Here is an 18,558-nt window from a genome sequence, read left to right as displayed (position 1 = left end):
TATATTTCATAGGATGTGAGCTGGGTCTGCCAAAGATGGGTTAAGAAAGTATAAAATGATGTTTGAAAAGGCAGAGATTTGAAGTAGCCATAATTAAGAATGGGGAGAGTAAAAAATTAGGGAAAGATTGTGGATTGTGTTGAGGGTCCACTTATGGTTGGAGACTACTACTAGTGAAACCAAATTGAAGATGGTATAACTCCCCAGTTAGTGAGAGAGTGGAAGAAGTATGAAAATGATCTATATGTTTGGGATCTTGGCAGGCAGGTGCAGTTGGGAGAATAAGACAGGCAAAAGAGATGAATAAATACCAGCATATAATAAAAATAAATACCAGCCAGAATAAAAAGTAAATAATGAGTAATGGACATCTCAATGAAGTGAAAGAATTGTGGGGGTATTGGAGTAAGTTTTGTGGGGTTAGGAGTGAGGTTCCCATCCTAGTATAATATCAGAATTGCTAGTTGTATTGGAAAACCAAAACTAATGTCTATCTCATACTGAATTGACTAAATCTGAATCTCCAGGGAGATGGGCCAAGGTATTACTGTTAGAAAAGTTCCACACAAAGTTAATACAATAATAAATCAAACTCTGATGTGTAACATTGTTGATTTCCAAATCCCATGGTAGTAGATTTCAAACCCCCAGTACAACATATATAATGCAAATTTTCAAAGAGATGCCTCATAGTATAAAGTATTTCCATTATATAAATATAACCGATATAAATAATCTTGAAAGCATTTAATATAGCAAAATATTAATGAATGATGAGTTTAAGTATTTACTACCTTTATTTTTATATAATTTATTATGAATTTATATGATTTAGTTTTTTTAGAAAAATTTTTAGTTGTTGATGGACTTTTATTTTATTTATTTTTATGTGGTGCTGAGGATCGAACCTAGTGCCTCACACATGCTGGGCAAGCGTTCTACTATTGTGCTATATCCCCAGCCCTGATTTAGTTTTTAATGACAATAGCTTACAAAATTTCTGAAAACATAAAAATCAGAATTTCCTAACCTATTGGTTTCAACATACCATTTCTAAGGCTTAGAGAGGTGAGATGATTTACTAACTCTGGTTTAAGTGGTGGACTTAGAATAAATCATAGGTTTCTTCTAATTTAATTTTGATGTTTATCAAAGCAATATGAGTTTATAGTTCAGAAAGAGTACCACAAGGTTTATAGTAAAATTAGGCTAGCTGGGCCTGGTGGTGCATGCCTGTAATCCCAAGGCCTTTTCTTTTTCCTTCATGTTGTGAAATTTTACAGGGATATACTTTTTTTTTAATATTTATTTTTTTAGTTGTAGATGGACACAATACCTTTATTTTATTCATTTATTTATTTATATGTTGCTCTGAGGATTGAACCTAGGGCCTCAAACGTGCTAGGCAAGCACTCTACCGCTAAGCCACAACCCCAGCCCCTGTTTTGGGTCTTTTTTATTAATTGTGTGGCCTACTCTGTGGGCATTTTAATTATAAAAATGTATGTTTTTCAGCTCTGAAAAATTTTTCCTTATTTATCCTAAATGTTTTGCTCCCTGTTTTCTATAACTCCTTTGTTAGTTTAGTATTGGATTTTTCTAGGATGATTCTCCTGTTTTTTATTACTTTCTTTTTTGTTCCACTTCCTGAGAGATTTCCACTTTATCTGCCAGCTTGGTAATTGAGTTTTTTTAATCTGCCATAACTTGAATATATTAAGTGCTCTTATTCTTTGAATGTAATTCATTATAGACTTTGTGTGTGTTTCATAGATGTAGTATTCCTTTTATATATCTGAGATTGTTATACCATTTTTGTGTATTTGTGAAGTTTTCTTCTCCTTGACTGTTTACTCTATAATACCTTTTCTTTTTCTTTTTTGTCTTCCTCAAATGTCTGGTATTTAAAACTTTTTTTTATAATATTGTTGTAAATGTACATAACAAAATTTACCATTTTAACAATTTTTAAACATGTAAGATCTGTGGCATTTAGTAGATTCACATTGTGTAACTATCATTACCATCCTTGTCCAGAACGTTTTCATCTTCCCCATTTGAAATTCTGTATCCATTTAACATTTCTATCCCTGCTCCTGTAAGTCCCTCACAAGTGCCATTGCTTTATGTCTCTATGAATTCATCTACTTGGAGAGCCTCATGTAAGAAGAATCATATACTTTGCTTTTTATGGCTGCCTTATTTTACTTAGCGTAATGTCTTCAAGGTTCAGTCATGCAATAAAATGTGTCAAAATTTCCTTCCTTTTAAAGTGGTTTGTTCTTATTTAAGAATGAGATACACTAAACGGCAGATTTGAAGCTCAATGCAAGTAGGCAAAACTTCTTGTCTTTTGCTAAAAGATGATAAGATGATGAGTACCTTTTTCATTGGGTCATCCCAAAATATCTATATTTTAAGTCGTTTTTTGGGGTCCTGTAAGTTTCTCCCGAAGAAAAATATCTCCATAACTCCTGCCTGGGGTGTAAACTTGAGCTTATCGTTCAGAGAACAGGGGAAAGAAAGAGGCCTTAGGCATTTGCTGTTTGGTAGACTTTTCCTAGCTTCTGCTATTGTTAATAAATAGGTCACCCCTATTCTTAGCTTTAGTTATTGTTCCTTGAGTCCAGTTTTTCTCATTGTTTTTTCGGACTTGTGAGTTGACAGGCAGCCTTTGTCTAGAGGGTAATGGGGGTAGCTGCCTTGTTGCTTGGTAGTGTTGGGGAGAAAAACTGAGGGCCTAACTGCTCTTTCAATATCCTCAGCCAGTTCTTCTGTTTTCAGCCCCATCCTGAAACCTCTTTTCAGAGATACATTGTGCCTGCATTTCCTGGTCTTTTCAGAGTATAGTGGTATGAACAGATTGCTTTTGTTTGGATTTTCTCTATTTAGGTTTGGGCTTCATTTTTTGCATTCTACCAAGTCAAATTCATCTGGTTGCATTTCCTGTACTAAAGTTGTGTTGCTATTATCTGTTATTTCCTATTTTCTTTGATATTGTTTTTATACCTTTAAAAATGTATTTTATTGCCGTTTAGGAGTGATTAACAGAAAGAGTGAAGAACTACATGTATTTACTATATTTTAGCTACTGTACTCCACTTGAATGATTTTTTTTTCTTTACCCCAAAGAAACTTTCTTTTTTTTTTTTTTAAGAGAGAGAGAGGAGAGAGAGAGAGAATATTTAATATTTACTTTTTAGTTGGCGGACACAACATCTTTGTATGTGGTGCTGAGGATCGAACCCTGGCCGCACGCATGCCAGGCAAGCACGCTACCGCTTGAGCCACATCCCCAGCCCCCCAAAGAAACTTTCTAAAAGAGACATTCCATCAACAATAGCATCACTAGGAGCTTGTTAGAAATGCACTCCCAGGCCCCATCCTAAACCTAGCAAATCATATCCTGCATTTTAACAGGATCCCTGCCCTGAAAGATTTATGCACATATTAAGTGCTCAAAATATATTTTATTGAATAAATGCCTTATATGTCTTTTGTTAGACAGTTGCTAGTCTGAAAAGATCCAGAAGTTAGAAATTGTTTGAAGCTATGGGAGTAGATGAGTATATAGAATAATAAGAGAGACAAGGAAATCAATTTTAAGGTGTGGGAAAGGGACAATAGTCCATTTAGGAAAAATAGAGCTAAGGGAGAACAGAGGCCCAGAGTTTTATGTGAGGTGTGGGAAAATAATCATCCTTCAAAAGAAGAGTGATACAAAGTTCAGGCTATCCTTCAGAGACAGCCTCTGATTTGTAAAACTAGATGTGCCCCAGCATAGACTGGAGACATAATATTTAAGCACACATCCCAGGATAAGAGGATGAGGAGGGCTGAGATCTGCCATAAATTCCTGGTTTTAAAAAGTACCTAAATCTGATTCTTAATTTTTTTTGGCGGGGGCTTCGTACTGGGGATCAAATGTAGGACCTTGTGCATGCTAGGCAAGTATTCTGCCACTGAGCTGTACTACCAGCCCTTTTTTCTTTTTCCTTTCCTTTTTTTTTAAATTTTAAAATCTTGCCAAAATTTTTTAAGATCTTGCTAAGTTCCTCTGTCTGGCTTGAAACTTTCAATCCTCCTACCTCAGCCTTCTGAGTAGCTAGGATTATAGGTGTGCTCCACTGTGTCTAACTAACAACTTTATTGATATATAATTCACATAAAATATATTCCACTCACATAGGGTAATGTAAGGATTTTTATTATATTCATAGAGTTTGGTTAATTTTGGAACATTTTCATTACCCTGAAATAAACCTTATTTACATTAGCAGTGATTTCTTATTCTCTCTTAGCTCCTTAGTCTAGGTAACATTAATCTACTTTCTAGCTTTATAGATTTGTCTATTTTGGACAATGGAATCATATAATATGTGGTCTTTCATGACTGGCTTCAAAACATTAGCATAATGTTTTCAGGTTTATTTATGATGTATTATATATTAGTACTTCAGTTCTTATTGACAAATAATATTCGAATGTACACATATTTTATATACATCATGTTTATTCATCTGTTGATAGACATTTGAATTATTTTCATTTTTGATGTTATAAATAGTGCTGTTGTGCACATTCATGTACAAGTATTTGTGTGCATGTATGTTTCATTTTTAAGGGTATGTACATAGGAGTAAAATTGGTGGGTCAGATGGTTACTTTTTGTTTTAACCTTTTGAGAAACTGCCAGACTGCTTTTCCAAGAAACTACATCATTTTTACATACTCAACAACAGTATAATAAGAGTTCCAATTTCAGCTGGGCACAGTGGTGCATGCCTATAATCCCAGTGGCTCAGGAGGCTGAGGCAGGAGGTTCGCAAATTCAAAAGCCAGCCTCAGCAAAAGTGAGGTACTAAGCAACTTGGTGAGACCCTGTCTCTAAATAAAATACAAAATAGAGCTGGGGATGTGGCTCAGTGGTCAAGTGCCTGAGTCAATCCCCAGTACAAAACAAACAAACAAACAAACAAATAAATAAATAAAAGAGTTCCAATAAATAAAAGAGTTCCAGTTTCTTCACATCTTTACTCATGCTTGTTATTATCTGTATTTTTTTCTTAAAGTCATCCTAGTGGGTGTGAAGTGGTATCATTGTGGTTTTGCATTTCCCTGATGGCTGTTTACGTTGAGCCTCTTTACACGTGCTTGTTGACCATCTATATATCATTTTTTAGTTAGAGAATTATCTATTTAAATCCTTTGCCCATTTTTAAAATTGAGTTTCAAGAATTCTTCAGGTGTTTTAGAGAGGTTTCTTATCTGTATTTCAAAAAATATTTACAGATATATTATCAAATGTATTTTCAAAAATTTTCTCCCACTGCTTGTGATTTTAGTTTCTTGATGGTACTTTGTTGTTGTAACTGGGAATTGAACCCTAGGGCTCTTTACCACTGAGCTACATCCACAGCCCTTTATATTTTTATTTTGAAACACTAGTTGCTGAAGGGTCTAAGTTGCTGAGACTGACCTGAAACTTGTGAGACTCCTGTCTCAGCTTCCGGAGTTGCTGGGATTACAGGTGTATGCTACCATGCTCACCCTACTTAGTAGCTTTTGAATGAACGGTTTGGGAAGGGGCTTTATTTTGTCTTTTGGAAAATAATGCAGTTTTACTGAATTAAAAGTTAATATTATATAAGGAAGAAAAAATGTAAATATGTTGAGATTTTTACGTTTCAGGCAATTATTGGTAGAGTTCCAAAATGACTCCTTCTTTGGATAACATTAATTTGATTGAAAAGTGTTTGAAAAATTTTCCCTTACCCAGCTTTTGAGGATTGAACCCAGGGGTGCTCTAGTACCTGGTTACCTCCCCAGCCCTTTTTATTTTTTTATTTTGAGTCAGGGTCTCACTAAATGCTGAGACAGGCCTCAAACTAGTTATCCTCCTGCCTCAGCCTCCGAGTCCCTGGGATTACAGGTGTGCACTGCTGCACCAGGCTAACTATTTCAATTGTAATATTTTTTTGGTTAAGAAACTGCTCTTGAGCTGGGCCTGCTGGCACAGGTTTGTAATCCCAGCAATTTGGAAGGTTGAGGTAGGAGGATCCTGAATTTGAGGTCCGCCTGGGCAATTTAGTGAGATCCTGTCTCAAAATAAAATGAAAAAGGGGTGGGGATATAGTTCAGAGGTGAAAGTGTACCTGGGGCCTGGTACAGTGGTACACACCTGAAATCCCAACAGCTCAGGAGGCTGGAACAGGAGGATCACAAATTCAAAGCTAAGCAACTCAGTGAGACCCTGTCTCTAAATAAAACACAAAATAGTGCTGGGGATGTGGCTTAGTGGTCAAGTGCCCTTCAGTTCAATCCCTGGTGCCCCCCCCCCCGCCCCCCGCAAAAAAAAAATGCACCTGAGGTCTATACCCAGAAAAAAGCTGGCTCTGAGGAAATTAGAAAACAAAAAATAATTTACATATGCAAAACAATATTAATTTCTCTTCCAGCTCTTCCACCAAAGCCACCTAAGCCAATGACTTCAGCAGTTACAAATGGAATGAAGGACAATTCCATTTCTCTTCAGGATGCAGAATGGTACTGGGGAGATATTTCCAGGTAATTAGAATTTTACTATAGTTGAATGCAGGTTTTTTTTTTTTTTTTTTTTTTTTTTTGCGGGAGTTGGGTACTGGGGATTGAACCAGGGGCACACTCCATCACTGAGCTACATCCCCAGTCCTCTTTTTTTTTTTTTTTTAGACAGAGTCTCTCTAAATTGGTGAGACTGCTTTGAACTTGTAGTCTTCCTGCCTCAGCCACCTGAGTTGCTGGGATTACAGGCATTTGCCATTATCCCTGGTTGAATGCAGTTTTTAAAAACTCATTTTTGAGAATTAGTAGCTAAAACATTTTAATACTCTACCTGTTGTCACTTAAACAGATTACCACTTTAAATATTGTGAGAATATTTAAAAAAAAAGTCTTTATTTCTGCCCATGAAAGTGACATGAAAATCTTTAAGAGTGTGGCTTAATTTTTTATAATACTATAAAGAGGATAAATTTCTGAATGAATGAAATTTGCACATTTAGGATAGTTACCTTTGATTTAGAACTAAAAATATTTTTAGATACTTTACTTTCTCTGTAAGACAATGGTTCCAAAATTGTTGCATGCACAAAACTCAGTTGCATAGATCCCAGGAGTCTGCATTTACCAACCTTCCCTAGGTGATTTTGATACAGACTATTCAGATACTTCACTTGAGAAATTAGACTCTAGGACAGATTTTTTATTTTTTTTTATTTATTTTTTTATTGGTCGTTCATAACATTACATAGTTCTTAATACATCATATTACATGGTTTGGTTCACGTGGATTATGAACTCCCCCTTTTACCCCGTATACAAATTGCTGTATCACATCAGTTTCCCTTCCATTGATTGACATATTGCCTTTCTAGTGTCTGATGTATTCTGATGTCTGTCCTATTCTCTACTATCCCCCCTCCCCTCCCCTCCCCTCCCCTCCCCTCCCCTTTTCTCTCTCTACCCCTTCTACTGTAAATCATTTCTTCCATTTGTATTATCTTGTAGGACAGATTTTTTTAAAAATGTTTTTTAGTTGTAAATGGATCTTTTATTTTATTTATTTATTTATTTATATGTGATGCTGAGATCAAACCCAGCACCTCACACATGCCAGGCAAGTGAGCCACAACTCCAGCCCCGACAGATTTGTTTTTTGAGTAAAATATGGTTTTGTATAATTATGAACCAATTGAGGGAAAATATGTGTATTGTGTGTGTATATTTCTTAATTTAAACATTTTTTCTTTTATTTTTTTTCCCTTATTAAATTTTAATGGGTTTCTAATATATATATTTAAAATTTTTTATTTGTTCTTTTTCATTATACATGAAAGTAGAATGTATTTTGACATATTATACATACATGGAGTGTAACTTCCCATTCTGAGGTTGTATGTGATGTGGAGATCTGGTCGTGTATTCATATATGAACATAGGAAAGTAATGTCCAATTCATTCTATTGTCTTTCCTATCTAATATATCTTGTTCTTCAAAAATTCTTATCCATCTTTTTAAAAATTTTATTTATTTATTCATCTTAGTTGTTTATGAACCTTTATTTTTTATTTATTTGTAGTGCTGAGAATCAAACCCAGTGCCTCACACATTTGAGGCAAGCGCTCTACCACTGAGTCACAACCCCAGCCCTTATCCATTTTTGGCAAATCAAATTCCATGTTGAAGCTATCTTCCTTGTCCTTTCTTCTCTCTTCTCTATTCTTTCCCACTACCAAAGTGGTGCTTCTTTTTCTTTTTTTTTAACCTTTACCATTTTAACCATTTTAAGCATACAGTTAGTTCCCTGGCATTAAGTGCAGTCACATTGTTAGGCAACATCACTATCATATATTATTATTATTTTTTTTTTTTAATTTTTTTTTTTATATTTATTTTTTAGTTCTCGGCGGACACAACATCTTTGTTGGTATGTGGTGCTGAGGATCGAACCCGGGCCGCACGCATGCCAGGCGAGCGTGCTACCGCTTGAGCCACATCCCTAGCCCACTATCATATATTATTATAACTTTTAATCTTCCCCAACTGAAACTCTGTATCTATTAAATATTTACTCACTTTTCTCTTCTTTTTCAGCCTTTAGCACCATTCAGCTTTCTGTTTCTATGAATTTGACTATTCTAGGTACCGCATATAAGTGGAATCATATTTGTTAAAATAAATAAAATCCTAATGTGATATATACACATTTTTATTCATCTATTCATCTAGATATGTGTACTTGATGTACGTTTGGATTTTTTTTATCTTTTGGCTATAGTGAATAATGCGTCTATGAACACTGGTGTACAAATATCTTAATCCTTTAAATTATTTTGCATATAAACTCAGAAGTGGAATTGCTGAGTCATTTGGTAATTCTGTGTTTAATTTTTTTGAATAGGTCTTAGTATATATTTCATATTAAAATTGATCAAAACATTTTAAGTTTTGTAGTAGACAATAAAGAGGTCTATTGTATTTAATGCCATTTAAATTAATATTTTAAGATCATATGGTTATACTATAATTTAGTGGTCTTTTATGTCCTGCCATTTATTTGACTGTTATAATGTTATTCCTTAAAGTACTAAGCCAATCTGCAAAAAGAATTTATTGTCAGTATAAATTTAAATTAGAGAATATCATATTGAAAGATTGTGAACTTAAGTGAATTTTCCCCTCAGTTTAGAAATAGCTGCCACTGTGGCTTAAATATAACCTTTCTAAACAGCTGCTGGTTTTCCCTGACCTGCCTAAGAAAGCCCTAAATGCTTACTGAAAGTACTATCCTCTCTAGGTAGTTGAAATCTGGAAGAGTTAGATTTCACATCACTAAAAATCAAAACAGAAGGAGTACACTAGGGCAAGGAACTAAATGTCTTCTGGAGGTCTCCATGATTTTATAACCTTAAATATACCATCTCCAACTAGTCTAAGTAATATCATGTGAACACAACTAATGCTTAAGTGTTTTCACTTTTTTCTATAATTCCTGTAATTCTATTCTTCAGGGAGGAGGTAAATGACAAATTACGGGATATGCCAGATGGTACCTTCTTGGTCCGAGATGCCTCAACAAAAATGCAGGGAGATTATACTTTGACTTTGAGGTAAGTACTTTTCGGTCTTTTGGCTAGTGTTCTCCATTATTTTAGTTCAGGGTTTATAGAGAGTTCTGTATTTTATTTGAGTTATTTATATGCATATTTTTTCATATTTTTATTTAATTCAGATACATAAGTTTCAGTTGGTTATTTTTTTCTTTTTAAAACATTTTATTTCTGTACATTAATATTTGAACATTTATTTTTATTTATTTAAAAAAAATTTTTTTTAATATTTATTTTTTAGTTTTTAGCGGACACAACATCTTTGTTGGTATGTGGTGCTGAGGATCGAACCCAGGCTGCACGCATGCCAGGCGAGCGCCTTACCGCTTGAGCCACATCCCCAGACCCATATTTGAACATTTATATAAAAATGGCAATTTTTTTATGTAGCAAAAAATGAAAAGGCTAAATCCCTAAGTAAGGGAATAAGAAGAATATAGTTGACCTTATTAATGAAGTGTAGAAATCATGGGAATAGCCTAAGGTTATTGATGAATTTATCCCTCCAATAACCCTATTGTTTTCCTTAATGCAATATTTTTTATACATATATATATTTTTAGTTGTTGATGGACCTTTATTTTTATTTATTTATCTATATGAGGTGCTGGGAATCAAATTCAGTGCCTCATCACATGCTAGGCAAGTGCTCTACCACTGAGCCACAACCCCAATCCCTTAATGCAGTCTTTTGTTTTTTTTTTAGAAAGTAGAGAAGAGAGAAAGGAAGGAACACATTTTTTTTAGAGAGAGAGAGAGAGAGAGAGAGAGAATTTTAATATTTATTTTTTAATCGTTGTTTGTATGTGGTGCTGAGGATCGAACCCTGGCCGCACGCATGCCAGGCGAGCGCGCTATCGCTTGAGCCACATCCCCAGCCCCCTTAATGCAGTCTTTAGAAAGTACAACTCAGCATAATTTTGGCTGACAAAGACATGTAAAAGATAAAGCAGTTCTCAGCCTGTGCCATGTCTTTCATGTGGGAACATTAGAATCTCTTAAATGGTAAATGTATGGCTTTTTTATACTTATAGAGATGGATATATATATATATATATATATATTTTTTTTTTTAATTGGACACAATATCTTTATTTATTTATTTTTATGTGGTGTTAGAGAATGAACCCAGGGCCTTGCCTATGCTAGGTGAGTGCTCTATCGCTGAGCCACAACCCCAGCCCGAGATGGAATATATATTAAAAATGGTTAAGAAAACTGCATTAGCTCTATATCCATATTTAACTTTAATAATTAAAATAGTTAATTATAATAAAGATTCATAATTTGTTTTTGTAGTATGTATTATTTATTTTGTTAGCAATGCTTGAGGTTGAACCCAAGGACTCATGCATGGTAGGCAAGCACTCTACCACTGAGTCATACCTCAAGTCCTTTTTATTGTTGCTCAGAGTGGCCTCAAACTCCTGGGCTGAAGTGCTTCTCTTGCCTTAATCTTTCAATAGCTGGGATTACAGACATATACCATCGTGCCTGGCTTTGGAAAAAAGTTGATTTTTGGAAAAAGTTTTTTTTTTTTTTGGTACCAGGATTGAATCCAGGGGTACTTAACTACTGAGCCACGTCCCTACCTTTTTAAATATTTTATTTAGAGAGACAGGTTCTTTTTTTTTTATATATATTTATTTGTTAGTTTTCGATGGACACAACATCTTTATTTTTATGTGGTGCTGAAGATCGAACCCAGCACCCCGCGCATGCCAGGCAAGCGCGCTACCGCTTGAGCCACATCCCCAGCCCCGAGAGACAGGTTCTTACTGAGTAGCTTAGAGCCTCACTAAATTGCTGAGGCTGGCTTTGCAGGATCCTCCTCTCCTGCCTCAGCCTCCTGAGCTGCTGGAATTACAGGTGTACATCGCTGCATCTGGCTAAAAAAAGCTTTGAAAAATGATTTAAGTAACACATGAAGATGCTATTTTACATCTAGATTCCTAATTACACATAATTAAAAGCAACATTTTTTTAAAAAAATACTTTTTTAACAATACCTTTATTTTGTCTTTTTTTTTTTTTTTTAATGTAGTCCCGGGCATGGAACCCAGTGCCTCACACATGCTAGACAAGCGCTCTACCACTGAGCCACAACCCTGGCCCAAAGCAACAACTTTATTTTGTTTTATTTTTTAAAATTTGCTTAATAATTTATTTATTTATTTATTTATATGATTGAACCCAGTGCCTCACATATACTAGGCAAGCATTCCACCAGCCCAACAATTTTATATCTTACAAATGAGAAAAAGCCTACAGAGTTTGTATAACTTACCTGAAGTTGTAGTACTTCTTAGGAATAAGGACAAGCAAAGTATCTTCCTCATTGCTTTCTAGTCTTGAGCTACCTTGAAAATTTTATGCTGGAGTCCTACAACTGGAAGAGATCTTTAATATTTCCTAATTCACCTGGCTTTCTCTGGATGTAGAAATTCCAAGGAATAGACCAACTCTAGATAGGGCAGAGGGATGGGAGGGAAAGTGAAGGATAGAGAATTAGCAAGGATGGTGGAATATGATGGACATCATTAACCAAAGTACATGTATGAAGACATGAATTGGTGTCAACATACTTTATATACAACCAGAGATATGAAAAATTGTGTTATATATGTGTAATAAGAATTGTAATACATTCCACTGTCATTTTTTTAAAAAAATCAATTAAAAATAAAAGAAACTCCTTGAATAGTATTTCTCAAAAAGAGCCATGTGATCTTCTGGATATGGGGAGCTAGCATCTTTCTTTTTAAGTTATTTATTATTGGCCAGCTGTAAAATAGATAGGATTATCTATATACTAATTACCGTGCAAGGATTGGGAATATGGATCTACATAAGGCAAAGTTTTATGTTTAAAAGTTTATAATACAAGTGTGTTGTTGGAAAAGATGAAAAATACACTGTAGCTTAATGCAGTATGCTAAGTATTATATCAAATTCTTCCTTTAACCCCTGGTAATCATTATTCTACAAATTTGACTATTTAAAATATCTCAAGGAGAATCATACAATACAAAAACTTTTGTGTCTGGCTTATTTCTTCACCATAGTATTTTCAAGCTTTACTCATATCAGAATATCATTATTTTTAAGGCTGAATAATATTTTATTGTATATATATATAACATTTTATTTATTCATCAGTTGATATACATTGACAAGAATGTTTTAAGATTTTCATGTATCTAGCATAACAATTGGACATATAGTATGTGGTCAGTAAATAATCTGAATGGACAGATTAAATAAGAGAAAGACAAAGAGGGTTCTCAGAGAAAATAATAGTTGAGTGGAGTTTTGATAGATCTTGCTAGAAGAAAAGTAATAGTGTTAACTGAATTTAATAAATGCTAATAGTTCAGTACTTGTTAGTCTGCAGGGCATCCAACAATGAATTGAAGTGATCTGAAGGATCACTTAGGCTACTGAGGACAAAGGGATTAAGAAAACTGCTTTGAATGAACTACAATAATAAGAGAGGTTCAAATAATATGCTTTGGGGATTGAAAGAAGAAAAGGGTTTATTTTGTTAAGAGAAGCTAGCCTCCATGGAAGAAATTGCATTTGCATTATAGCTTGAAGAAGGAAAATTGTTGGATATAGAGAAACTAGGGGAGGAGTTGCAGGAATAGATTACAGTAGAATAAAAGATATAGAGATAAGAAATTACAAATATGCTTTGTGAAATAGAGTCCCATTTGGTTAGAGGGTAAAGTGTGTAAAGAGGAGGAAGTGATAGGGGATAGAAGATTGGAAAGGGGTCATGTTGAAAAAGGCATTGAATTCTAAAATTTGGAGTTTGTATTTAATATTATAGGTAGGCAGGCAGGAACTGTTGCATTTTTTTGGCAGGGAAGTTGTGATCAGACTCAATTTTAGTAAAAAGAATAAAAGAGGTAGGATACTGTAAAGGAGGCTTTTATAAATTAAGAGATAGTGGTGATTTAGAGTAGGATTTATTCTTTAATAATTTAATAGTTATTGAGTACCCATAGTATTCCAGGTACTAAACAAAGAAAATGATGAGAAAGACAGACATGGCCTCTAACTTCTTGTGTGTATATTCTTAGTGAGGAAAGAGGGCTGAGAAGAAGATAAAATAGATACATTAAAAAAAATGAGCTTGGCATAGTGGTGCATGCCTGTAGTCCCAGTGACTCAGGAGACTAAAGTAGAAGAATTGCAAGTTTGAGACTAGCTTTGGTAACTTACTGAGGCCCTATGACAAAATAAAGAAATAAAAAGGGCTGGGGTTGTAGCTCAGTTGTAAAGCACCCCCTGGGTCCAGTCCCCAATATCGCCTCATATACACCAAAACAGAGAGGCAGGGGAGAATACTTCATAATATATGAAGTACAATATAGGGAGCACATATGACAAAGAATATGGGGCTAGGGAGTTTTAAAAGGTCTTAAGGGGAGAACTGGTAGACTAGAAAGTCAGCCAGAAAAGTGTTCCAGGGAATGGGAACAGAAATGCAAAGACTCCAATTCTGAAAAAATTTGATAGGTCACATGAATATAGAGACAGTTTTGTGGTTGTTTTATAGTGTGAACCATAAGTAGTAGATGATGAAGTTGAAAGCAAGAGGAAACAAGATCTCAGAAAACTTAATGAGCCATGGAAAAGAATTTGAATTTTATTTCTAGGTGCAAAAAAAAAATAGATAAAAAGCTTCAAGCAGAGGAATGACATGATCAAATGATTGAATACACAATTTCACAGGACGGTGGCTCTAGGAAAGGATTTGAGGAGTTAAATGTGGAGTTAAGACCAAAAGGGAGGGATTTGATTACAGAATGAATCTGCTAGGCTTAAATGAAAGTACCATTTATAAAAATAGGGAAATTGGGAGCAGTTGTTTTATTGAAAAGAAAGGATAGGGGGCTAGGATTGTGGCTCAGCGGTAGAGCGCTCGCCTCGCAAGTCTGAGGCCCTGGGTTCGATCCTCAGCACCACATAAAAATAAATAAATAAAATAAGGGCACTGTGTCCAACTACAGCTTAAAAAAAAAAAAAAAGAAGAGATAGATGTTGATGTTTAGCTATTCCAAAATTGCCAGGTAAAAAAGTATCAAGGATATAGCTAGAAATGTGGGTTTAATGCTTGGGAAAGAGTATATGACCATAAAAAGAGCCAGGTACACTATGTGTAGAATAAATGGGATTTATTTATTTATTTGGCAGTACTGGGGACTGAACTCAGGGTCTCACATATGCTAGACAAGTGCTTTACATTAAGCTACATTCCCAGCCCCATAAATGGGATTTTAAAGAAAGAGTGTATAGTGGGAACATAGGGTAGAGACTGAAGAAAAAAAAAATTGAGGGAATAACAGTATTTAGATCAGGAAGAAGACAGGAAGAATAGTTTGAGAGGTTGAAAGCAAAAAATAGTGTCATCAAAGCCACGGGAGAGCTCAGGAGGTTGAGGTAAGAGAATCGCAAGTTCAAAGCCAGCTTTAGCAACTTAGTGAAGCCCAAGCAACTCAATGAGACTCTGTCTTTAAGTAAAATAGAAAAAAGGGCTGGGGATGTTGCTCAGTGGTTAAGCACCCTTGGGTTCAATTGCTGGTATCCCCGCCCCCCCCCCAAAAAAAAAAAGTCATGGGAGAAAGAAATACTAGGAAGGGGGAGGGCTGGGGTCTAGGGGACAGAGTCTGGATTTAGCAGAAGTCACTGGTGATCCTCAAACGAAAAGAATGAGTGAAACTAGACTGCAGAGAATAGGCAATAAGGAAGTTTTTTTTTTTTTTTTAGTTGTTGATGAACCATTATTTATATGCAGTGCTAAGAATCGAACCCAGTGCCTCACACATGCCAGGCAAGCGCTCTACCACTGAGCTACAACCCCAGTCCAAGGAAGTTTTTTAGTTCAGTAACTGATATTGTTTAAATCAGTAAATAGTATTCATTATAGAAATTCTGGATATTTAACAAATCTTTAAGACTCTCTTATCTGCTAGGCATTGGTCCAGATAGTTGAATACCAGGAGGATATTTTCCTCTATTAAAGTAGAATGAAGTGAGTGAAACACACACACACACACACACACACAGACAGACACACAGAGACGTACATATTATTAAAAATTCACCATTCCTTAATTCCTCCATGTCTTCTCTTTTTGCCTCCTCTGTTTAGAGTCCATGGTCTGTTATTAAAATTACTTTTGTTAAAAGCTATGGGTTTGGTGGCACACATCTATAATCCCAGCTACTTGGAACTACAGACTACTTGCTTGGAAGGCTGATGGATCTCTTGAGCCCAGGAGCTTGAGGCCAGCCTGGGTAACAGTGAGAGTCTGTCTCAAAACAAAAAATTATTTTATGAGTGAACTCTCAAAAACTTCCTCCTCTCTCCCTGCATTATAGTTACCTAGACAAATTCTAATACTTCTTAAATTCAACTATACCTGCCTATACCTGGACAGTTCAATGTAGAAAAAAAAAAAAAAGCCATACTGACTGGTCTCACATTGAATTTTTGACTGCTAACTTTAAGTGGGCCACCACCCAGCTTAATTTCTGCATTTCCATAATTCATTCATCCTTCCACTTTCTTAGGTGACAATTTCACACATTCTTTTTTTCCTCTTAAATCAATAACTCTTTCCCCTCTTTTATTTAAGAAGTTAACTTCCTCTTTCACTGAGAATTTAGACTCAGTCAGAAGAGAACTCCTTCATACTCCTGTTGCCATTAGATATCAACCTATTTGCATATTAGTGTGAATAATCTGCTTTTGTTTTATTCTGGTGGATGATTGTTCCAGATTGTTCCTTCCTTCCTTCCTTCCTTCCTTCCTTCCTTCCTTCCTTCCTTCCTTCCTTCCTTCCTTCCTTCCCTTTTTCTTCTTCTTCTTCCTTCTTTCTTCTTTCTTCTTCTTCCAATACTAGGGATTGAACTGAGGGGCACTCTACCACTGAACTATATCTCCTTTTATTTTGAGACAGGGCCTTGCTAAGTTTTAAGTCTGGCCTGGAACTTGTAATCCTTTTGCCTCAGTCTCCTGAATTGCTGGGATTACTGGCGTGTACATCAATGTACTTGGCTCAGGATCTACATTTCTATTTGTAAGCTGGATCCTGTCCTATCCCTCTAATCTATTAGAGGATATCACTCTAGGAATGATCTTGTCTTCTTTTTTGGATCAACAATTTTTGTCTCTGTACTAAATCATTCCCTTTAGAATATAAATATGACATGTTATCTCCTATTTAAGAATAATAATAAAGTTCCCTTGACCATATATCTCCTTCCACATTTCTCTCTTGTTTGCAGCAGTATTCCTTGAGATAATTGTCTGTGGGCATTTATTCTTCCCTTTCTTTCATTTTCTTGAATTCATTTCAGTCAGGCTTCCATCCTCATCTTTCTACTAAAACCATTTGGTCAGGGTCACTTAGTTATCTGTACTTTGCCACACTCAGTGATCCTTGGACCTGTTTATAATTTCCTCTTTGTGGAAATGTTTTTTCAAAAATTTATTTTTATGTTGGCGAGGACATAGGGAAAAAGGTACACTCATACACTGCTAGTGGAGCTGCAAATTGCTGTAACTACTATGGAAAGCAATATGGAGATTCCTCAGAAAACTTGGAATGGAACCACCTGTTGACCTAGTTACCCCACTCCTCAGTTTATACCCAAAGGACTTAGATCAGCATACTTCAGTGACACAGCCACATCAATGTTTATAGAAGCTCAGTTCACAATAGCTAAATTATGGAACCATCCTAGATGGCCTTTAACAAATTAAAGAAGTGGTATATATACATAATGGAATATTACTCTCCTTAAAGGAGAATTAAATCAAGGCATTTGCTAGTAAATGGATGGAAACGGAGACTGTCATGCTAAGTGAAATAAGCCAATTCCAAAGAACCAAAGGCTGAAAGTTCTCTCTGATATGCCGATGCTAATTCACACTGGGGTGAGTTAAAGAAGAATAGAGGTACTTTGGATTAGATAGAGGGGTGTGAAAAGAGGGAGAGATATGGGGGTAGGGGTGATAAAAGAATGAATCAGACATTATTACCCTATGTGCATATATGATTACATGACTGGTGTAACTCTACATCATGTACAAGCAGAAGTATGAGAAGTTACACTCCATTTATGTATGAAGTGTCAAAATGCATTCTACTGGGCTGGGGTTGTGGCTCAGTGGTAGAGAGCTTGCCTAGCATATGTGAAGTACTGGGTTTGAGTCTCAGCACCACATATAAATAAATAAAATAAAGGTCCATCAACAACTAAAAAAATAAAAAATAAAAAAGCATTCTACTGTTATGTATAATTAAATAGAACAAAAAAGCATAGCAACTAGATTTTTACATAAACGTAAAAAAAAAGATAAGAAGAAAATTGATTTTTAGGATGTCACACTTTTACTTTATTAGTCTCTTGGTCTCTTGCTTGTTCTTTCTCATATCCCTGATCACTAAACACTGGTGTCTCCTGGGGTTTAGACCTTGTACCTCTTCATATGTCCAGCTATTATCAATTTCAAATAACACCTACAGGCTAACAACTCCTGAATTATCTAGTCCAGACCTTACTTCTGAACTTCAGACTCTTTTAAGGTTGCTATATCATCTGCTTTTGAATGTTCAATAGGCATCTCAAAAAAAAGTTCTTTTTTGTAACTTTATGCCAATAAATAAATGTCATTTTCATTATTTGAATTTTTAATATAAAAATGTTGAAATCATCTTGTTTCTTTTTCTCATTCCCATATTTTGAGGACTGTTTAATCTTTGATAAAATGAAAGATGGATGTATGTTCCTCAAGGTCCATGAGATCATGAACTAGAACAGCATACTGTTTGTTTATCATTGTATCTACAGTGGTTTGTATAATTCCTGGTAATAGTAGATGTTAAATTC

The 18,558-nt window shown here is 35.2% G+C and overlaps 1 protein-coding gene across 1 annotated transcript in view; it reads left to right on the top strand.

Moving 5' to 3' along the window:
- Pik3r3 (phosphoinositide-3-kinase regulatory subunit 3) overlaps positions 1 to 18,558 on the top strand; it is a 77,694-nt gene that overhangs the window by 37,270 nt on the left and 21,866 nt on the right. The window contains exons 2-3 of the mRNA XM_026397760.2: positions 6,459 to 6,567; positions 9,553 to 9,651. Coding sequence (XP_026253545.1) covers positions 6,459 to 6,567; positions 9,553 to 9,651 — 208 coding nt within the window. The remainder of the gene's footprint in view (positions 1 to 6,458; positions 6,568 to 9,552; positions 9,652 to 18,558) is intronic.

Source organism: Urocitellus parryii, chromosome 11 (genome assembly GCF_045843805.1).
Source record: "Urocitellus parryii isolate mUroPar1 chromosome 11, mUroPar1.hap1, whole genome shotgun sequence".
Taxonomy (NCBI): Eukaryota; Metazoa; Chordata; class Mammalia; order Rodentia; family Sciuridae; genus Urocitellus; species Urocitellus parryii.
This window is presented reverse-complemented; position numbering and strand designations above follow the sequence as displayed.